The sequence below is a fragment of the Acomys minous genome (genome assembly GCF_964271855.1).
Source record: "Acomys minous genome assembly, chromosome: 10".
In the NCBI taxonomy this organism is placed as follows: domain Eukaryota; kingdom Metazoa; phylum Chordata; class Mammalia; order Rodentia; family Muridae; genus Acomys; species Acomys minous.
Window position 1 is genome coordinate 54,965,515 of NC_140491.1, and position 24,020 is coordinate 54,989,534.

Here is a 24,020-nt window from a genome sequence, read left to right on the forward strand (position 1 = left end):
AGGTTCTTAGTAACCATCAAGGGATGGAACAGTTCACCAATAACCTAACCTCAAAACAGGAAGCATATAAAAGGCAGAAGGCAAAATGGGAGAGCAAAGAATTGGTGAGCAGAAAAGGGAAAAGGGAAATGGGTCGGATGCCATGGCTTCTACAAAAAGAAACTGCTGAGCAAGTACCAACATGTCTGACATGCCAAACTGAGGGGGGCACCAAGTGGACAACACTTGGTGTGTGTACCTGCATGTTGGGAAGACAGGAAGCAAGCATGCAGAATTTTTCAGTTATGCATATTGCTTCTATTCAACACCACACACACACACACACACATACACACACACACACACACACACACACACACACACACACGGCCTTCCTTTTCATGGAGAGATCCAGGAAAAGAAGGCTTCATACATGAAAATTATTCACATATCTTGTCAAGGATCTCAACTACCTGAACAGTCTGTGGCATGTCTCTCACAGGAAGAAAACAAGAGCCACAAGGAGAGAAGAAGCAAGGTATCTGCCATGGGCTTCCTGACACCATCCCACGAGCTAATAAATCCAGCTGCCACTGAGTTTGGAATTAGGGCACACGTCATAGGCAATGTAAAAAAAAAAAGAAACGCAGAACACAAGGCATTCCACAAGGGTGGGACAGTTCCCAAAGAGAGAGCATCACCAGAGTGGGCTGAGAATCCAGAAGCCAAAGAGGAGAGCTGAGTTAGAACTCACAAAATGAGAAGAAGAAGAAAAAAATGTGCTTTGTGAAGTTCACCTTCAGAATACAAGCAAACGTTCCCAACATTCAGATTCTAACGCCCATGTTGCCTTTGACCTGCGTCCTTAGTCACTCTCCTCAAACTAGCTAAGTGCCAGACTGTCTCCAGAGCATCCCAAAATGAGCTCTGGGTACCAACATTTGGAATTGTTATTCAGCAGATTTCAGTAATGAGTACTCATTATAGAATATTTAGGGAATGAAATATGAAGAAATCAGAAAGGAATCTATCACCTTTCAAGTTTCTGTCCATAATCCATTTTTTTTCATGTAAAACTTCTCATCGATATTTTTAGGAACTTTTGGGGAGGTGCTTTAATTTTTTAATGAAAACATTAAAAATCAACATATTGGCTGTCAATGCAAATGGAAATATGAATGGATGCCCTCACCATAATTCAAGTAGCTGTCCCTCACAGTGCTGTCTGAGGAAGGCATGTCTTTACAGTCTCTATTAATTAATCTGTGCACATGTTTTATATAACTATAAGTTAACTATGTCAGGTTATCTACATATTTCCTTTATTTTTCACTTCATAATTTGTTGATTTTCATGTCTATCTAAAGCCACAATTACTTTCTTTTTTCCTTTCTTTCCTGAGTGACTTCACTATACATTCATATTGCCTTTTCTGGTCTTCCAACTCCACTTTCTACAGGGAAGGCCCCACAATCGCTTCCCTCTCCCTAAGGATTACAGACTAAGTTGGTTTGATGCATCCAAAGGTGAGTCACACCTGCCAAAATGGTCTTGTTGGAGAGACACGGCTCCCCTGCCATCCCTGCACTGAGGAGGCCATGGCAGGAGGAGAGCCAAGAGTCTAAGGCTATCCCCAGACACAGCATGAGACCCTGTCTCAAAACAACCAACTAGAATTCATGCTTGAGTGTGAGGACAAGGGCTGAATGAGGTTCGTGGGTCTTCTGAGTGTTTCCTTGGTCATTCAAGAGTTGTAGAGATGCTTCCAAGTAAACAAGTGTAAGCTTTCTTGTGAGGGAGAAGAGGAACAGCTCCACGGTCAGAGACTGAGGTCTGGAAGGGATACAGGGCAAGAGGTGCACAGAAGGGCGAACCTCGTTTCCAGAAGCTCACTTTGAGAAGAGGATCCCACATTTAGGTTTCAGGGGGTGTTATCTGGTGCAGAACATTCTGTCAAAGATGCTTTGGCTATTTTTCCCTCAATACAAAAAGAAGTTTTGTAAACAATAAAACCGAAAAGACATTTTTTAAAAAACATGAAGACCAACACATTATATTTATACAACTAGGCCACCTAGCAATCTCCAACCAGAGACAGAAAATTCCTACAAAGGCCAGAGGAATACAGTAACTAGGGGTACAGGCAGCATTGGGGGGGGGACAAAAAACCAGCATCAGACATGCACCTTACCTAATGTGCTCTACTGCATTTGCCCAGTTTCAACACAGTGAGGTAGGTTTGCGATGATCTCACAGCACATAAGCACACCCCCACCTCGTTTTCCTTTAGCTATCAACTGTCATGCTGCAGCAGGACAGGACGTATGGTATTTAATATTATAAGTAACCACAATTGTGTTTAGCCCTCATGCTGTAATTTCCCAATTTGCCAGTCTCTCTCAAATATATAATGAGATGTAAATATATATATATTTTATATTTTATATATTGAATATATATATATATATTCAAATGGGCATCCTTATACTTCATCTTCATTTACATGCAAACAGTTTTACAACATAGATGTCTAAAAATGGAACTCTAGTATCAGAGATTTACGCTTCTGAATTCTTAGGATATTCTGAAACACTGCCCTACCAAAGGCTGTGGCATCTTCTGCTCTTGCCTACAAATGTACAAGAGAACCCATTTCTCCATTACTCATGGACCCTAAATATTTCCCATAACTGAAATGTTTACCAATATAATGTATGCGTTTCATTTAAGAACTTCACCTTCAGCTTCATTTCCTATGTTTATTAGCCGTTTGCATCCCTTCCATTAACTACCACTTATAGCCCGTATTCATTTTTCTATTGTATAATTTATTTTTTCTTATTATCGTCTGAAAGCTCTCTACTCCACTTTTAGCCTTGTTTATAGTGTAAGCACACAGCATTCCTTTTTGTCCTTAAAATGGTCTTCCGGGATTGAAAACTACTAAAATGAACCTCATGTTATATTGTCCCATGTTTATTATTTTTAAGGAGTCTCTGAAAGGGAGTTTAAATATAGAAATTCCCATTCTTTTCTTCTTTTAAATGTATATGGAAGGGCAAAATAAAAATCCTTCTAGGTGGATCTTCTTTTCATCCACCTACAGACAGCAACCTGCCGTGGGCTGTCGTGGTGCCCAGGTATTAGGGTTTGACCTGACAGTCTCAATCCACTGCCCTCCTCTAACCTGCAAATGACAAACCTATTGCATCAGCCTATGGGGACTGGTGATGAGACACTCAGATTCTAGCACTGTGGTTCCCATAGGCAGAATGCTGGTTGTTTGCCCTCTCTTTATCATTTTGCCTGAGCTGCCTGTGCCATGCTGCTTCTTCTTCTTCTTCTTCTTCTTCTTCTTCTTCTTCTTCTTCTTCTTCTTCTTCTTCTTCTTCTTCTTCTTCTTTTGTAATCTGGTTAAAAATGTATTTCTACTCTCTCGGCTTCTCTCAAAACTCAAGGGCAGGACCTTGGTATAGATTTTCATAGAATTTTATGGAATCAAAAGCTGCTTCAGTAAAATGTCATTTAAAACCGATACTTGTATTTCCTTGGTCACCGTTCTATTGCTAAGCAGAGGCCTCAAGGATCTGAAGAGTAAAGTATTGACTGGTGTGTGGTGGTTACAGTAGACACAGCTTTGTGAGGGCTAATGGCAGTGCTTTGCCTAATCAAAGACTGAGTTTGACTCATTGCAAAGCATTTTAAATGGCCTTGCCACTATGTCAATTGACAGCCCAGCCCACAGACTGAATTGTGTGTCCGTGCCTTTCTCACTCAGAGATTGAAATACTGTCTCCCAGAAATGGGGGAGATGCTACTGACTATTCCTGATGCAAACTACAAGACAGAAAGTGTGCACCCCACCCCCACCCCTGTGCTGTACACCCTCAGGTTCTCCATAGGAGAATCACACGGGTTCTTAGGTAACCAACAGCTAACAGAGGATCCACGCCGTTCTCTGAAGAGTCCTTTTAACTCTTATATCTGGTGCCATGATGCAATATAGTATAACTGTCTGTGGTTATTATAAATATTAGATACATTTTTACTGAGCAGTGACTATGATCCAGGTAGAAAGTTAAGCATTGAAAAGTACTATCTCAATTAATACACCCAGAAACCCATGGGGCTTCTGTTATCCAAGGTAGACAGAGAGGGGTGGGCATCGGGCACACAATGTGGTGAAGACCTTGGGCCAGTTGGCATGTGGTACATTGCCCTCACGGTTGTTTTCTTAACCCCCATGATAAGACTATGCCAGGCTACCAGGCTATTCTCACAGTGGAAATAAAAAGACTTCCTTCCCAGAAAAAAGAAAAATCAGGTAATCTGTGTTTGTTTTCATAAATAAGCTTTAACCTCTTTTTAAAATCCTAATTTTTAAGACAATAAAGCACAACACTACAATAATCGTATTACGGTACTTTCAGTTACTAATAAATACACAGAGAAAATGAAGATTGTGTACATCTGTAATTAAGCCAGCAAAAAACTGAGTGGAAAAATCACTGTCCTTCCAACTATTCTGAGCATCAGTATGCTTTAGGCTGAATGATGCGCTGTCTCCAGATTATAACCTGACATTACACGTACTAGAATTGCAGAATGCAACTGTAGTTGGAGATTTGGTCATTTAAAAGCCATCAGGGAGAACTTCATGATGCCTCTTCACGTGCTATGAGGGACATGCTTATCTAGAGCAGACATTTACACACAGGGATTAGGTAGCAACCTGCTTAACAAAGACAGAGACCTGGGGAGACGCCAACCCTGCCAACACATGACACCCAATTTACAGGCTCTGGAGGGAAACAGAAATCAGTCTGTGTCTTATGCCACTGGGTCCATAGCATCTTGTTAGGGCAGCTGAAGTCTGCCACAGTAGCATGTCTGTCAGTGGCATAGGAAGCAACTCATAGTTGCTGTGCCTGTTACTAGTTTTTCCCAATACTTTTTAAAATCAGGGATAAGGGGGGGGGGGAAGTAAGAGGTATAAAACTAACAGGAAAACAACCATCTTCAAGTAAGTCTTATGCCAGATTTCAAAAACAGAACATTTAAAACTTTTCTGTACCTAGGTGGACTTCTTTACTTTTTTTTTCTCCCTGTCCCACAACCCCCAACTTCTCTCTCCTTAGTATTTCTTTCATGGTCCTTAATGTGGCCAGTTGTGTTTTCTCATGGATGAGGATAAGTCTACATCAGTCCATGGAGGAATGTCTTAGCTGGACATTGGCTTAATAGTCTCACTAGAAATCCTCTCCTTAGTATCCAACTCAGACCAGATACTGGCTGAGCAGAACAGGTAGAGAAAAAAATCAACTAATTTAGCTCCTTGTGGCTTATCACTCATATTACCTCATCATAACCATGGCTCCTCTTTCTTCACCAGGCAATGGGCTAGGAGCGAAATCAAACAGTGGCTTGAGCTTGAGAGCCTTGTGACCAAGCCACACCCCCTGGAGGAAGTGTTGGGCACCTGGCTGCATGCCAGGAGGCACCAACCTTCCTCCTGCCTAATCACTCGAGACATTTCCTTGCTGGTGCTTGGGTCTTAATGACCTCAATATTTTGCAAAGGGTTTTCTTCCTGATTCTCTCTTGACGCAAATATAAAGTGGAAGACAGACGTTACAAAGAAATAAATAAGTTTAGATCCATCTTATGAGTGGATGCGTGCCTGTGCCTCGTCAGCATGTACCCGACTGTACTAAGTGGCACAACTATCTTCCCAGGGGAAGACAAGCTCCACACACTGCTTCAGAAGCTTTATCCCCCACCCCATGCAAATTATTTAGTTTAAACACTGCTTGATATGACTCTCTGAGGAGAAGAGTGTTTTCGCAGATCCATCTTTAATCTGTTAGTCTATACATGCATGTGAGCAGAGAAAAGAGATCTCATACTTCTTACTGCACTGCCTATGAAAATGCTTCGGGATGCAGAACCAGAGGCAGCCAACTGTGTATAAACCTTGGAAAATGAAGAAATGTAAATGGTGACACTTCCCTATGGGGGAGAGTGAACACGTAAGACAAAGGGCATTCTCTCAATACTGTGTAACTCCTGAGCAACGTTTTTTAAAGTGTGTGTGTGTGTGTGTGTATGCATACATGTGTGTTTTGCAGGCACACACTTAAGTGTTCAGTATACACAATACTTAAATAACCAAATTCTTCAATCTATTTTACTGAAGTAGGAAAAGCGATGAAAAGATTAAAGAATCCGTTCTCTTCAGCTGTCCTCTGTGCTGAAAAAGTCATTTTAAACCTTCTTTTAATGCTCCTGTTTCTTCAACTGGCATACCTTCTGCTTTTCTGCTACATAGTAATCAGTTAAAGACACAAAATGAAATGAACATGTGGGTGCCCTATTAACATTCATAAGAATGCTCCCAAATTCCATCATGAAATGTCTTAGCTATTTAAAGAAGGCTTTAATGGGTCCCATCTAACCCACCTCCCTCCTGGACAGAATTCCTTTATGTAAGGCTTCATACAAGGAAAGGTGAACTCTACCACAAGCTCAAACTAGCACAGACAGGGACCCCACTGGAGAGAGACACTAACTTATTTTAAAAGCAAACAGACATTAGACAACACTTTCAATATTAACTTACTCTTAGCTCTTCTTCATCAGAGTAAGCCAGAAGGCTATGAGCCCCTTTCACCCTTCCCCTGGTCTGCCTCTAGCTCTCTCTCTCTCTGTGTGGTACCCCCTGCTCTGGGGAGGTGAATGCCTTCCTCCTGCCAGCCTTGTTATTTATGGACATAGCTTGCATGCTGGAGCATTATCAGCTTAATGCATAATTCAAAATCTCTTGCATGTGGCCTGCACTTTTGCCTTATTCCCTGCAACCTCAATGAAGGATAAGAGGGAGTGTTTCCAAGGTGGGCACATGAGAGGATTCCTGAATGTTGCACTGACCCCCAACCCTGGCCTGCCCTGACTTAGAAAACGGCTTGCCTTGCAGTTCCCAAATACCGTCATAAGGCCCCATACGGAGCCGAAAACAGTCTGAAAGATAGTCTCAAAGTTGGTGCTGAGTGGAAAGCTGTGACCCTTTGGAATAAAGAGGTCTGAACAAGTTGGGGAGATGATCGCCATTACCTTCCCCGTCCCGTTCCGGAGTGGCAGATAGATGTTTTCAGGAGGGCAGTGATGTCACGTGTCTGCAATTCAAAAGGAGAAATCGTGTTAGAATTTCCCATTTTAGTTTCCAGCAGGTCAGGGTAAGGGGTGGTGGTAGAAAGAGACAGACGATGAGAAAGAAGAGCCAGAGGCCAAGGGGAGAGGCTGCTTAGCACGTTGGAGAGCAAGAGTCTGGGAGAGAACCAAAGCAAAGGAAGTAAAGAGAGGAAGCGGAGGGGAAGAGAAAAGAAAGGTGGTGCTTGAGAGGGGAAGACTACAGGATCAACTATGGTGCATGGTCGGTTCCTTGATGAGCCTTTTGGGAAAGTGGGCTGGGTTGCACTCTTTACATAACCCCCAGCACTTGATTAATGCATTAGATTAACCAGCTGTATATTTTTAAGATGTGCAAACGGGAAAACACGTGCATCAGCTCACTTGTAAATATTAAGCTCCAGGTAGCCTGTAGGCTTTGACTTGAACACATTCACTATTTTCAGTGTAAAAATTAACTCACACAAGCAGTGCCCCGAACTCACAGTGCACATGTATGCATGTATATGTTGATCTCCCCAAGAAGGGACCACCATGCTCCAGAACACGGACAAGCATGCCATACACACACACACACACACACACACACACACACACACACATGCATTTGCACATGTAGCATATGCTCTGAGTTTTCCTCTCTCTATGATGCAAAATGTGTCTTTTTAGAAAACACTTTGCTCCATAAAGTTTAAATGCTATATAAATACACCAACACACAGCCAAGTTTGCCTTGCCCTGACACACCCACGTGAAGACTGTGTGTGACACAAAAATCAGAAGGTCACTGTTATCAATTGTGCTTATTACTAAGTGTGGGATCCTAGCAGAAGCTTTTTACATGCATTTTGAGTGCACCAAGCAATAATTCCTCTTTTTTTATAAACAGAGAGACATGAATTATTAAAAAATTAGACATTTAGAATAATGGCCCTCCATACGCAAAGTATTTATTTCAACTTTCATCATTCATAGTTTATTGCATTGATTTTTTTTCATCAGTTTACTTAGCATTAGGCGTCCAGTGAGCTCATCAATAAGAAATGAATTTTGGTAACTTTCAAATCCACTATATTATTTTCCTTTTATTTGTAGTGAATTTTTCTTCTCTCAGTGGTATTGCTGCAATAAGTCAGTCATTATTTCTTTATGTTTTCTCTTCTTTCTTTAGGATTTCATTTCCCTTTACAGCACATCTTGTGATCACAAAGAAAACAGAGACACTTATTTCTTTTAACAGTTGAAATTGCTGCAAGTGATTTAGTTGTCATTTAATTTGATTCCTCTCCTCTGTCTGTGGAGAAATATGTTTAATGTACTGGAAATTATGTTAATAAGAAAAAGCATTATCTCATTTAATGAAATAAATATACAAATATTTCAAAATAAAATAAAGAGGCAATCTTTACTGAGAAAAATGTCTCTTATGGTTTGTGTAAAATAAACAAATGAGAAAAATCATGAATACATTGAAACACTGACAAAATTGTGCCTGTGATCCAAGAGGAAAGGAAAGCTCGGTGAGGAAATTAGGCAAACTTAATCAAACACAAACATGCACTAATGATCAAATTATTAATTTCATATTTCCCATGACTTCAAGAAAGATCCTTTTACTTTTCTAAAACAGAACCTATGTTTTTGAAAAGTTTCCTTTCCATTTTCTTTTTATTTCAAATGACTGCTTTTGCTAAAATTAATAATTATCAGAAATCTCATTGAAAACATGACCAACAACCCATGAAACTATTAGAAAGGTTAGAATTCCTTTGATTTTACTAATCAAAACAGAGTCAATGAAGCCATTCCAAAGCTTTTATATGTTAAAATTTATCTAATGCACAAAAAAAGGTTAAATAAATATTGTTGGTGACTTGAGCTAAACTTGAAGCAATTATGTAATAAAAGCATGACCACTGTAACAGAAACACATAATTAGCAATTTAATTACTGGCATGAAGACAAGCTGAAGATGTCAATAAAAAAATCTTCAGTGACAAGCTGATTTGACTCTTTTTTGCAATTTGAGAGCAATACTCACCACCTGATGAGTAAAACCGTTTTCATACAAAGTGCCTGCCTCTCATGCACCGAGACGGCCAATTTCAAACACTCTTACTTCATGTCATTGCATAGTGAATCACTGCATTTTCTCTCATCTAGATTAGCACTTGCTCTCCTCTGGAAACACAATATTTCCAGTCAGCAAGTAAAGAACATTATGTTTTTTAAAATGAGTTAAAGTAGCAGGTGTTCTTTGTTTCAATTTCATTTTTCCCAGCTTCAATAATATGTTTGACAGCAATATGTCCCTGTGTATGACATTCCAAGTACCCGCTCTTTTTTACCCCCTGACTCTCGGCTAAGAAACACATATAAAACCAACAACTCTTTGAAAAGGTGACAAATGCCAGGAGCAGAAAGAATGAGGGGAGTTCAGCATTCCTCTGTGTCTTGCACAATTTCTTTCCCTTCCCACGTCTCTATTTGAGGTTATGGGTAAGAGGTAAACAGAAAAACTAAGTGAGGAAAGTTATTGTGAAATGGTCCACTTGTCTTTCTCATCACAGACCAAGTTTCAGACTTTTAAACAGTCTCGAGCTACTCATCTCAGAATCTCCAATTCATCCACACCACTTTCTGTGTCACTGGTATTTAACCAGTAGCAGGAAACAGATCCCTCAAGATAGAGCCACATTCAAAGAAGTTTTCTGTCTTGTGATTTAAAAAAAAAAAAAAGGTGAATCATCCTGGTTGGTGTACAATAGCCACTTGTACAAGCCCGACACATAAAGTGAATCATGAAAGCCAGACTAGCTAAGACGTTTGGTCTATAAATATCTCTGGGATGTGATGGGATATGTTTAAAGAATAAACTCCAGCAACCAGGAACATAACAGAGAAAATCCTCAATGGCAATGCCATTTATCTTGGGACCACTAATCAAATCATATGTCCTAATTAGAGAGTCTAGTCTTGATTCAAAATAAGTCCTAGATTTACAGAGTCACCGTGTGTGTGTGTGTGTGTGTGTGTGTGTGTGTGTGTGTGTGTGTGTGTGTGTGTGTGTAGCGGGATATGTGGAGTTCACATGGATATGTATGTGAGTACACATGCCCATGTGGGCACAAGGCCAGAGGAGGATGCTATAGGTCCTATTTTGTTACTTCCTACCTTATTTCCATGAACAGGGTCTCTTCTTTAACCTGAAGATAGGGTGGTAGCCAGGAAGTCCCAGTAATCCCCCTGTTTCTGCCCCATACTGCACTACGGTTACAGGCATCATGGCCACGCCCAGCCTTCTACAGTCACAGGCATCAGGGCCATGCCCAGTTGCAGGCATCATGACCCCGCTCAGCCTTTTACATGGGCTCTGGGCATCAGGCGTGGTCTTCCTTTGCTTGTGTAGCAAAGGCTCCTGCATACAGTACTATCCCTTCCATCCCAGACTGAGGCTATTTTCTGCATAAGTTTCTAATCTCAACAGCTCCTTCTATATGAGAAGAAACCAAGATTCTGAGAGGTTAAGCAGTTTACTTATGCATATCCAAGGAGTAAACTCAGAGTTCTACTAACTAAATTCAAGTCATGACAGAGGTGATGCTGAACATGGGAAACAGTCCAGAAGTTTATCACGTAGACACAAACAGCATGCACAGAAGTGGATGACTCACCAAGGAAGGGAGCAAGAATATCCAGGAGAAGAGAAGAAATGAAAAGGATGGAAGCATTAGGTAATCTCAGATCTGTTCTCTGCATAGAGAGGGGTTATAAACAGTTGCCAAAAAAAAAAAAAAAAAAAAAAAAAGAGGTCCTAAAGATACAGAGTACATCAAGTATAGAAAAAGAGAGAGAGACAAAAGACTGACAGGAGATGCCCCTTATGTTGCATTCTGACCCCATTAGCTGGGTCAGGGACTCCAAAACCAGAGGAGAGGTGCTCACTAAAGACTGAATCCCACATGCCTCCTGTCTGTAGCATTATCATTAGCCTAGGACATGCCTGTTCACCATAGGGAGGAAAATTCCACATGCCTGAGACATAAAGCAGGGAATAGTAAAAGCCAACTCTGTGGATTAAGCAGAGACTAGCTGAGACCATGTAGAGCTTTGCTTCTTCAGTCCTTTCGCCCTCTTTAATGCATCATTTACTCAAGGAAGCGGTATGCATGATTTAGTACTGAATTCGTGATCTTAGTGAATCTCAGGATTGAGAAAATACAGGTCACAGAGTCTTTAAAGTGTAGAACAATACTCTCAACCTTGAGCAGGTGTAGTGAGCCTGGCAATAGATTCCCAGGATCCGCCATCTTGAATTTGGATCTACAGGTAGGTGAGACCCTTGTCTGATTGGTGAGTCTATGATAGACCTTGATCTAGGTGCAGCAGGGCAGACCTTGGAAGACCTCAGACCAAATAAAACTAGCTTTGAACTACCTTTGTACGTGCCCTAGTTTCTTTTCCACTAACATTTTTTATGGTTTAGATGACTGGATCTCAGTGATGATGGTAAAGGAAAGATGAAATCAAAAACAGAAAATCAAATTCATCTCATGGGAAAAGGTGAGTGAGTGGTCATTAAGAATCTGAGCTTGGAATTTTTTAGTTTTATGCAGGCCTTACTGTGCCTAAATTAAAAACAAGGAATGATGAAAAAATCCTTCTAAAGTGAGGAGGTTCATCTGGAGATGAACTATCATATGGAAGGACAGCACCAACAGGTCACCAGAATAAAATCCAACCTCTGAATGTAGCTGTTACTGTCAGTGAAATAAAGCTACCAACTCCCATTCAATAGATATTGGCTCTTACATAAGCATCTATCTTCTGAAGATTACACCTGTTTCCCAGACCATAATTGCAAGGATACATTTAAAAATGAAATAACTGGTTAAGCACACAGTAAGCTAACTGTAATCAAATTTGTTACATCTTATTTTCCCTGCAAGGTATATAAAGAAATACTAAGAAAAAAGGTATTTTCCTTTCCATTTGGCATGAGGTGATCCCTCTTCGTGGAGGTACACAACTGTGCCCTAAACCAAGGGAGCCAAATCTCAGTTGAGCTTACTTCTATTGGTCTCTTAAAAATAAGCCCTGGGGACTCCTGAGGTAAACATAACAGTAACAGAAATGGTAAACAGAATGAGCCGGGACACAAGATATTTAAATACAATGACAAACCAATACCCAGTGTCTGCCTGAAACACAATTCTGGGTCAACATGACGTGGCTTCATCACTATGGCTGTATGCTTTGGGTTGTTTGGAAAGAAATGTCATGCAGAAAGGGGCTGGTGTTTTGTTGTTGTTTTTTTATTTGAATATAATCCAACAAAGATTTGGAAGACAGCATATTTAAAAGGTGGGGAATGCTTGCAGAAAGTGATTCCTTCACACTGTTGTGAATCATTTAACACACACTTTAAAGATAGTTGAGCCTCCCTCTTCCTAGGAAAGACTGTTTATCGAAATGGAGGCTCCTGGATGCAGCTGGGGACCTGCAACAAAGGCACAAGGATGAAGCAGCCCCAGAAGGAAGGCTTTGCCTGCACCAAGAGCAGGATAGGTTCTGGGGTGTTATTTCAAGAGAGCAAGGTTAAAAGCAGTAGTTTTGCTATTACAAGGATTCTCAGAAGGGTCATTATTGCTGTTAGAGAGATGCAAAAGCAAGTCCCATGTTTAGGACGTGCTTCTGTGTGTCTCTCGAAGTGTGCATTGCCTATTTCATTTCAAGATGATAGAGAAAATGAAGATGTATGTAGTTTGGTGGTAAAGTGTGTGCTTTGCAAGCACCAGGTTAGGGCTTAATCTCCATGAACACAACAAAACACATGGACACACACACAGAGATACACACACAGAGATACACACACACACAAATGCACACACACTCCAGGGAGAGAGAGAGAGAGCGAGAGAAAGAGAGAGAGAGAGAGAGAGAGAGAGAGAGAGAGAGAGAGAGAGAGAAATATTACTATAACTTATCTAAATGATTACCGTAGCCTTGTTTGTAAAAATTTGTGACTATAAAGAAAAATTAAACATCTTACTTTGAGAAAATTATGAAGTTGCTTTCTTAAAATAAACACATTTGTGAGGCTCAGTGGTAGGCACTGGTCAATACTCATGGAGCCCAACGTCCGTTCCTCAGTATCTCAGGAAAACTGCCAAATAAACCAGGACACTTAGAGATCCTTGCAATAACATGGGTGTGAGCAAAGGTATACACACACACATACACACACACACACACACACACACACACACACACACACCAACAAGATCAAGAAGAATAAAAGTTGATAAATTATCCAGTAAAGCCAAAATATGCACACAATAAATTGTTAGCAGGTATAATTGATAAAATGTTATTTTCAAATAATCAAAATAACAAAATAATCATATAAAAATATAGACAGTAACTGTCTACAGTCTGGAAGATGGGCAAAACCAAATATGTAACTTTTGTTTTATAAACAGATGAGAGGGCGTGGCAGGCGCACTCCTCTTCTCACATGAGGCTGCTTAGCTGCTGGCTGCAGCCAGTGTGCTGAAGGCAAGCTCTTACAGTGTGGGCCATACCTGAAAGGTCTGTATGCACTGCACTAACCTAGTTGGTATAGTAGAATCAGAATCATCTAAATAAATAGTCATAGTAAAATGAGGAGGAGGATGAGTGCAGCCTTTAAACACTGCTAGCAAAGAACACACACCACAGTACCACATGGCTAAAAGGCCACTCACTTGGTTTTAACATGTGCAGTATGCCACTAATGCTCATTTTAGTATATGCTTTTCATAAATATAAACAAAAAAAAAACTTTGACTAAAGAATTGGCTTCTTTGCTCTCTGGCCTGAGGCAAGAGCTACAGCTGATAATTATTTCAGCCCCCCCCCCCCATGTTTCAGACTTGATATATTTTCAATTGAATTTTCATACCCAATTTCTTAGTGTTCCAGGTTCAATCTGATGCTAGAAGAACAGAGAGAGAGAGAGAGAGAGAGAGAGAGAGAGAGAGAGAGAGAGAGAGAGAGAGAGAGAGAGAGAGAGACACTCTGGAGCATTGCACATGCCTACTCCTCTCAAAAGTCCTTGCCAGGGACACGAGGGAGAGCCATTGTCATCTCCCAAGGCCAGAGCACTGTCTCAGGCCTCGGTCAGGTGTTCATCCTGTGTAAGGGAGTTCCAACAGAAACTGTATAACATGGATACACTTAATTATCACTTGGCAGTTTGCAGCCAGCGCAGGGTGTGCTGACAAACCGATGCCTTTAGAAGCAGGATGGATGTGGATGTTGTTTAATTTCCAGTAGTGTTCTTAGCCCAGGCTGCACAATTAGAATCAGCTGGAGAGGTTTTAGGATGACGTCCTTGTCCAGGGCCTCATCCCCAGAGAGCCTCACTTAATGGACTGGGGTGGAGCCCAGGCTATGGTATTTTTTCAAAAGCTCCGCAGGTGACTATAACAGCCAGGGTTGAGATCCACCGATTTTACAGCCTGGTGGTACAGTCATGGCACCCCTGCTGGAAGGCAGGAGGAGCCATTTCTCACCCATAGACTCTTATATAGACTTACGTTCTTGGTAAGAAGTTCTTAGTTTGGGACTAATAGTGTGTTACCTACCAAAGCTAATGGATCATGTTAGAAGGTTTTTCCTCACCCCTCCCCAGTACAGGCTGCCCTAAAGCTTAAGCCGTTGTTTTAGGTCTTGGAGAAGGGGATACACTCATGAGTACAAAGATCAAAAAGAAAAATATTATTAGTACAAATTCTTGGACAAACAAAAAATAGTGTTCTCATTTAAGGGTGAACTATATTTGGTAAATATTATTAAATGCCTCTTTAAAATAATTTTAAATTTTGTAAGAAATTTCCAATTTAAAAGTCTCAGAGGCAATGAGATTCTGGGCCTTTTTGGTTTTTCATTTCAAATAGGTTAGGATAATGGCATAGCCCACATTCAGTTCTCTCTCTCTCTCTCTCTCTCTCTCTCTCTCTCTCTCTCTCTCTCTCTCTCTCTCTCTCTCTTTCTCTCTCTCTCTCAAAACTGCCAGGAAAAGAAAAAAACCATATAATGGCTGAAAGTAGTGTCAAGACTTAATCATTCAAGTTCCCAAGCAAAAACTTACCCCAAAATGAGAGCAGGCCGCCATTTTCTTTAATCTTTGGAAAGCGGTGCAAATAGCAAAGACATTTGTAGGTATTTCAACTCCGAGGACTCCTTCTGTCACAGTGTCTGCTTACACAGCCACTGTGATCCCTCAGAGGAAAATCAATGAGATAGTATTTCATCAAAACCTCGGGTGCCTTTTTAACTTGGCGCTACCGTTGGGTGGCAACGATAATTAACGTTGCGTAGGAATTTGCTATGTTCTGATATCAGGCAACAAGCCTCAGCCAGTATCTGTACCAATGATAGTCCTGAGGTTGTCACAGACAGTGCGAGACTAGTACCAGAATGTTGAGAAGCCTAGACAAAGCACTTGACCTACATACATTATGTAGCACTGGGTGTCTGTTAAATAGGTCAGCCTGGGTGCTTGCAAGTTATGCAAAACTTATTCCTGCCACACAGGAGCTATATCCCTAGTCAAGCTGTATAAAAATTAACTTCCCAGGCAAAAAGAAAATGATTCTCATCACTGGGAAGGAAAAAGGAACTCTGGCTATCCATATGAAGTCTTGCATAGTATACTTCCCTCGTTACTGTATTTAGGCTGCAGAAAGGCTGACAAAATTGCCTAACAATGCTTGGGTTCCTTTAAGTGGATGCGAGCCATTTGAACACCACAGTAGAAACTTACTTTTCTGAGCAACACAAATGGGAGTTCAGAGTGGCATAGGTCTATCCTTCCAAACAGAAGCATGTTTTCATAGGATGTTGATCATACTTACTGCTTTTAACAGACGTGAAACCTGGGAAGTTTCACTTATCCGAAGGTCTGCATGCCTACCTCCTCCTCCATACCATCAGAGATGTGGGCGTCCACCTCCCCTTCCGCCTGTGTCCCTACTCTGCACAAACTTTAAAGTGGCCTCGTCTGCTGCCTATTGGGTTGAAGTCACTGCTTAAGCAGCACCAGTAAGTTAAAGTTGCCCCTGACACACATTTCAGGCTCAAATCCGTGATACTTAATGGTCCTAAGCTTCTGTCTCACCCCTGGGCTCTAATCACCACTGGTTCCCAAAAGATGACCTCAGAAAGCATCAGAGACAACGTTATCCAGAAAAGCATCAGGAATGCAAATTATACTTCCATGGAGAACGGCTTTGATCAGAAAACCTAGGATTGGGTGGGATGCAGTGATTTGTGCATTAACTGGCTCTCCAGTTTAAGAATGGTGAATTAAGCTATACACAGCCTGAGAGGGGATGGACTTCCAACTTACAAGCTTGATTCTGAAGAATCTTTAATAATTAGGGAGACGAGTCAAGATAAATGAAACGGTACCCACACATTTCATGTTATCCAGAGTCAAGTTCTTCCTCCACATAACAATGGGCAACTACAATGTTTATAAGAGGCCCAAGCCTTTGTCGGCAGGAATTTGATCCCTATTTAAAGCTCTTGGGGAACGTCTGTGCTTCTGGAAATGTGAATCAAAGCAATAGATTTTCTGAGGAGAAGTAGGCTATAAAGAAAATAGAAGCAAGCAACCCAGGCACTGGCTCATCTTACTGCTTAATACTTAGAAGTTTGAAGAGAATACAGCCTCTAACGAGGAAATGAATTCACAGTAAAAATGCATTTTGTGGGCTTTTATAAAATATGTGCCTTGAAGAATGAATGTTCATTGGAAGGCACAAGGGAATATAGATTCCCCAAGTCCCCTTAGATTTCTTAGGAACATAATACATATTAAGTTTGAATATTTGATCTTAATCGGCAGCGCTTACATGCTAAAATAAAATTAGATACTTCACGTTCCTAACTGAAGGGCTGAATTTTCGCCTCTCACCTCATTACCCTCCACACAGTCTGAGTAGGTTTAGCTTAATGTATTTGAGTTCCATTTCTGAGCACTAAACTCTTATGATTTTGCAAGACTGAAAGATATTCATTAAAGAGACAGGAAATGAAGTGTATGCAAATTTGAAGCAAGCTAATAAAAATATTTAAAAGGAAAAAAACCCCTATTCCCCCCATAACATGCTGAAAACAAAACTCTGAGCAAAACAACCCAGCTGCTCAACTAAAGTGCAGTGTGCCCTGGGAAATGGATCTACCTTATCCCACACACCTGTGTGCGGAGAGAATAGCAAAGCTTGTCTGAAAAACGCAAAGTGCAAATGCATTCCTTCATTTTCCCGAATCACACGGAACTCTCAAGCAGGTTTTTCCTAGTAGCTTCTTGCTCAGACACCCAGTGTCAGGAAGAATAGTCACATTCTGTAGGTCGTCTCTATGTCAAATCGAGTGTCCTGTGGAATAAATCCTTATTGTCTCCTCTCTCAGACCTAGTGAATGCAGCAACCCCCTACACACACATCCTGCAGGCTTGTCTGTCCCACCACCACCTTACCCCCTTGTGCTCACAATAACGCGGGGGAAAGTGACAGAAATAAGTAATCTGCTCTTAGTTTGCATATCTAAAACAAAACACACGCCATTCCACTGCTGCCTTTATTGCTTTGTTATGTCATCGTTATTCACCACAGTTCTTGCCTTCATTTGCCGAGTTTGGGTTTTAATGTAATGGCCATTCAATAAAAATGTTGCTTTTAAAGGTTTGCATATCATCCCATTTTCTCTTCAACCCTTCAGCAACCATATGGCAAGCAATCAGGTCTGCAATCACTAGGTCCATATTATGTCGAGCATGATTTCAGCATTATGCTATTACCCATCTGTTTCTGTAGAAAAAGACATGAACCCGTGTATAAGAGGTCAGCGGTTTCATTGCACACTGTACTCCAGAAATCTATCTCTGTTCACTTGAGATCACTTTTGTGATTTACTCTCGTCTCTAGGCCAGACTTCCTCCCTTGCTCTCTCCCTCACGCTCCCTTTTTTAAAGAAATACAGACAGCCCAATTTGTCTGTCTGACTGTTGTATAAAATTATTTGCAACTGTCAGGGTAGGCACTTAAACTTTCTTAGTTGCGGATATTTATCCCAAAATTTTTGCACATTAAAAAAAATGTGGGTGGTGGAGAGAGCAGAAGTGAGTCTTCCCTGATTTTATATTTTTAGCTGTCTGCACAAGAAAAATGACAGAATTTTCAAGCAGAAGTGGGCAAGATAGGAAGTTCAAATTTTTATCTCCATTTTGGGTCTTCTAATACTAGCCTATAATCTAACTGCTTATTCTTCCAGACTCAAGGAAAAGGCATGAAGAGGCACATTTATACACGCATGTTCACATTTCTTCTATGTATGCCTGCTCTGTGTGTTCACACATGATATCTGAGTACCAAACTAAATCTTTCTGTGTAATTCTGGGAAATACCCACCTAGGCGTTCAGAAACAGCACTTACAATGACCTAATGAACTTCAGGCCAAATCAACTGTGTCTGAGTAAAGGCTCCTGGTTTGAATTCAGCACATTCCAGTAAGCCAATGACTTTGTTAGTTAAAACTTGCTGCATGTATGTATATAAATTCCCTGCTGTTACTGGCTTGCGATCAATTTAGGAAGCAGTCAGGTACAAACCTGCAGGGAACCTACAGGTCCTATTGGGGCTCTTGGTAGTGGCTTCAAACTAATGTGCCTTTCTGGCCTGGCCAGTGCCTCCTCAAACCTCTATGAAGGTCGGAATCATCTGGATGACTTCCCAAACACTCAGCACCTGGACCTAAACCCCCAATATTCTTGCTTGACAACAGGAGTCTTGTTTTTCTGCTTCATAGCTCAGGATGAGAATCTCCAGTTCAATAATATATAATTAAATAAGAATCATCTTATTTCAATCCATCATTTTGATAAATGCAATGATAAAATGTGCTATAAATTTTAAAAAAATTAACTACGACCATGAAAAATTCCCCAACAAGGTAGGAAATTATAGGCAGAGGACCATCAATTATGAATAAATACTATTTTATTTATTCTTTGAAAATTTCACTTAGCATCCATTTTTGTCTAGTAACACAGTAGTCAGTAGTCTAAGCACTAGGTCAAGTGTTTGTTAAGCTCTAACATATGTGGGGATCACCCACTGAAGGGACAGGCTCTGACTGAATAGGTCCAGTGTAAAGTTTGAGATGCCGTGCTGGCCACCAGGTTCTTCCTCGGTATTGCTAAATGTTGACCAACATGCTAGACTTTGAACGTGAAAGACAGATAGCTAATGAAAGCAGGGTCCATACGGTCAATATTGCTAAACAGAATACTACAACCACTTAAACTCAAGCAAGAAAAGAGGCCTGATTCGCTTAGCTTTCTTTCTAGTCATCTGAGACGCTAGGCTTTCTACATCTTTTTTCTCCAGCCAGTCATGGTCATTGGCATCATACATCACTGAATTTTATCTACAAATCTTGCTCAGTTTCAAAAGCCATCATTTATTTATGGATTCATTAAACACTTTATGGAGAGCCTCATAACTTACAGTCTTGACCTGACTTATTTGGTAAAAAAAAAAAAAAAAAAAAAAGAATAAGCTAAAGAGAAAAAGTATAAAAATGTACAGTGTCTTTGCTGTCTCAGAAGGGGCACCAGTGGAGAAACTGAGGTAGACATGAGGGAAGAGGTTGTGTGGAGGCTTTCTGGCCTCCTGGACTGGGGAGCACTCTAACAGCAAAGAAGACGTCTGTGTCCTAGCAATAGTTCAGACTTAACTGTGCCCAAGCCCACTCACCAGCTGAGGTATGTGGGAGGTATGGCCCTGAGGGAGCTCCCAAGGGAAGTTCAGACCCAGCATCTACAGTATTTGATGGATCACACTCCCCATGGTTGGAGTGCACAGATAGATCCTGAGGGCTGGCATGGGTTCTCTGTAGATGGTGATATATACATGTGGCTACTGCAAGCTGTTGATGTATTCAGACATGATCCAATGCAAGGAAGGATCTGATTCTACAGCGTTAGATAAAAACAGTGAAGATGTAGTCATCAACACCATCAAATTCATCTGAAACGGTCAACATGCACATAGACCTCAATGCAAGGGAACAGACATTAAAACAAAATACATTAGCAGAACAGAGTGAATTCTTCAGTTCAATTGTATGCATTTCAGACTTATGAGCTTGGTTTTAGGTAGTATAAGGATCTTAGAAGTGCATCTGCCTTAAACCAAGTAAATGCTTACATCTAAATTTTTGTTTTACTTGATTTATTCCTAAATGTCCTGTTTAATCCTTGTGAGTCCCTCCCTGAGGTTTTCAGATTTCTCAAATGACCCAATAAACTCAAAACTGGAAAAGACAAGGATACACTTTTGTTGTTGCTGGAAATGAACTTGGAGTCTCTACATAATTAGGCGCTCCGCCCAATGAGACTCACTCCTAACCCTTAAGTTGCGACTCACTTTGCTTTACCCATTAATGCATAAACATAGTTATTTGTCTTTTCTTTATATGCAGCTACTGTGCAGTCAAAATTTGAAATATATACTTACTATATAGCTAAAGTTAATGTTGCTACAATGATTGTAAAGTCCAACTGTTAATTGATAGTTGCGTAAAATGATAGTTTTATTCCATCTTAGAGCTCCTCTGCACATAGGTCAATATTCATTTTTTGGCAAGAGAAAATTATATTTCTACACTGTTTAATCACTATTTCTCAGATCGGTATTAAATGTACTATGGGACATTTTAACTTCGATTTCTTCTACCAATCAAAATTTATAATCCATTCCATTTGGTTGCCCGCATTGCCATTTTTGGCCAGCAGTGAATCAGCTTCCCCTGAGTGCAGACATGATTGCCCAGTTTGATGTTCAAAGAATTTGGACGAACACAGTTTTTCAGGTCCCATAGATTGTCCATTCTCATGCCCAGGGAGGTACATGGCAGGTCAGGGGGGCACTGTTACAGTTAAGCTGTTTGATCCCTGCTGCTGCTTCTCCAAGATAGAGAAATAAAAGGCGCCTGTGGCTCCACTATTATTCTATTTTGTCTTATTTTAAATGTGATGGCTTCACCTTTCACCCAAGCAGCAGGGAACTGTGAACTTTTCAGAATTCATTTAAAATATTCAGCTCAGTATTTGGTAATGACATTAAACTGCATCACCAAAAATGTAACTACGAACCTGAGGAATCTGATAGAAATTGCAAAACCAAAAGAATTCCTTCCCTCAAATTTGAGGATGTAGTTTAAAGACAAAAAAGAAAAAAAAAGAAAAAAGAAAAAAGAAAAAAAGAAAAGAAAGAAAGAAAGAAAGAAAGAAAGAAAGAAAGAAAGAAAATAATTCTCAGATAAAATATCTAGATGTGGCAGGTAGAACGGAAGAAAGCTAGGGGCAAAGCTCAATTCTTGTGGAAAGAGGTCAAGTTCCCAAGGAAAGAGAAAGCCACATATGTGAGAAGGCTGTGGAGAGGGAGAGGGAGGAGAGCTGTGTGAAGTAGTGCATCTCTGCCGTTAATGAACATGTGCCACATCCAAACATGCACACTCCTCCCAGCAGCTGATGACGTTCAGATTGCGAGCCCAGCCTTTGTCAGCTCAGCCATCTCTCTAGCCGCATCTCAGAACAACTGTATCGGAGTGTGGTCCTTCCCAACATCCTGTGTTCATAGTATTGAACATCAGAGGCTAGACTAAAGAATGAAGCAAGAGCCAGAGAAATGGGTCAGCATGTCAAAGTGCTTGTGGTCATGCCGATGACTTGATGCCAAATACTCAGAACCCACATTGTGGGACAAGAGTCCTGCAAATTTCCCTAAAACAGAACAACCACACAAAACAGCATAATCATAAAGCTTTCCTGTTTTAATGCACCAATTGTGAATAGGACCCCGGAACAGGAGGGGTGAGAAGACAAAACACAAGGGGAGGCATTATGAAGGGGAACACCTGCACTTACTGTTCACATTTTCCTAGGTGGATTTTTATAACTCATAGGAAAACACAAGGAAATGGAAAAAGAAAAAGGTATGCTGAAGAGATCCTCAAATGCTAATCAATGCAATTATAATCTGGTTACCTGCGCTGAATTGCATTGCTGCTGACTCACTTAAATTCTATCACTGGAATAAGGTATGAAAAGTCCATGGGTCATACTTATGGAGAGGTTCTTTAAATTGTAGCCATCAGTCATACTTCCAAAATAATTCCCATGTCATTACATTTTTAAAAGATATGAACTAAATTAAGGAATAACAATCACAATAATAGTCATAACTGGTTGATCCACAACTTCATGCCCACGAGCTGCTAAGCCTTTACGAACGGTAACTGTACAGCTGTGCAGCGTGCCCATTGGCTCCAACCACCGTGCATTAAGTTGGTGATCGATAAGGGGACTCTTACAGCTAAGCTCACACTTATCCCAGAAGCCGTAATATCACGCCAAAAGCATCTACTGCCGATCAATACGGTTCATCTGAAGCTTATGTGCCACTGCTGGACTCTCAATCTAGCATTTATATGGTTTGAGTATTCTATAAGATTGTGAGTGTGCATATGTAAACACATCTCTGTGTGTGTGTGTGCGCACGCGCGTACGTGTGCATGTGTACATACGCATGCACGTGTCAGAGAGTGAAAGAGAAAGGAAGAAGAAACTGTTGGGAAAGGAAGACCAACAGAGAGAGTCTCATGTGCCTCATATGCATGATTCAACTATTTATTCTACCAGGGAACAGGCTATTTTTTTCCTCCCCCAGAATACCCCCAGGTTACCCAGCACCAAGTTTTGCTCATATTTTTTAAAAGAATAAATACTTCTTGACTTTTTACTTTTAAAAACTGTGAGGCTGAGAATGTATTTGATGGGTAGAGCCCTTGCCTCGCACGTGTGAGCTCCTGCGGTTGATTCTCGGCTCTGCAGAAGAAGAAAGAGTTTATCAGCAAGTTATTTGTCCTTACTTGTTTGTTTGATTACAAAAACCATTTTGGTCCAAAATGAAATAAAACTTAGAAACTGTGTCAGCAAAGGTAAGAGGAAGGGGTGAGCAAGTATAGAAACACTGGCCCACCATCTTCCATCTGCAACTCTAAAAACAAAAAGCTTTAAAAGGCTTTTCATAACTCATGTGGCAGCAAAACCAGACCTGAACTAATTTCAAGAAGATTATTTTGAATCTTTATTTATCCCACTCAGTGTGAATATTCATACATTTCAATGCAGAAACATGAATGTGTTTGATTATAGGGTGCTGCCCCAGACCCAGCTGGGATATTGCATAATCTGTAGTGTGTGTACCATATTACCTTTCTAAAAGAAATTTCCTGAACGCAGAAATACATCTGCCCCAGGGGGTCTGGATAAGGGATTGCAGACCTGCCTATGTAAACTTCATACAACCCCACCTTTGACCTCTTGCACAAATAAGCTGCATCAGTTACTCTGAGTCAATATGTTTTAAAGAAAAGACATGTGGAAGGCACAATGCCTCACATGTCAACTGTTAACACCCATCAGATACTTTCATGTCGTGAAGGCTAAGATGACAAATCCAGAATTTTGAGCCTTTGGGGTTCGGGTTTCCCATTTGGAAACATAGCTCCTGCCCTGTCCTTTCAGCATACAGATATTTCAGTCTATATAAGGACACTGAGAGTTCCATTCTTCCTCTAACACATGTCAAAAGAAATCACATGTTAAGACTGATGAAAGCATGTAAGAATTTTATTTGACGAACACCCCCAGAATTGCTTAACAAACATAGCAACACGCTGTTCACAGTGAAGAGCCCTTTCTGAGTTTTCTTGATGAGCTCATTTCTTTGAATACTCTA

At 40.7% G+C, this 24,020-nt stretch overlaps 1 protein-coding gene across 6 annotated transcripts in view; it reads right to left on the minus strand.

The window, feature by feature from the left end:
* LOC311607657 (uncharacterized protein) overlaps positions 1–24,020 on the minus strand; it is a 558,074-nt gene that overhangs the window by 330,197 nt on the left and 203,857 nt on the right. For 5 of the 6 annotated variants that reach the window (XR_014782684.1, XR_014782685.1, XR_014782688.1 and 2 more), the window contains exon 2: positions 7,089–7,150. Coding sequence is in view for 2 of the 6 variants with exons in the window: in XM_084799582.1 (XP_084655708.1) it covers positions 7,089–7,150 (62 nt within the window). In the remaining 4 variants the exon portion in view is untranslated. Of the gene's footprint in view, positions 1–7,088; positions 7,151–15,297; positions 15,425–24,020 lie in introns of those variants that run through there. The other variant, XR_014782686.1, reaches the window with a different exon arrangement.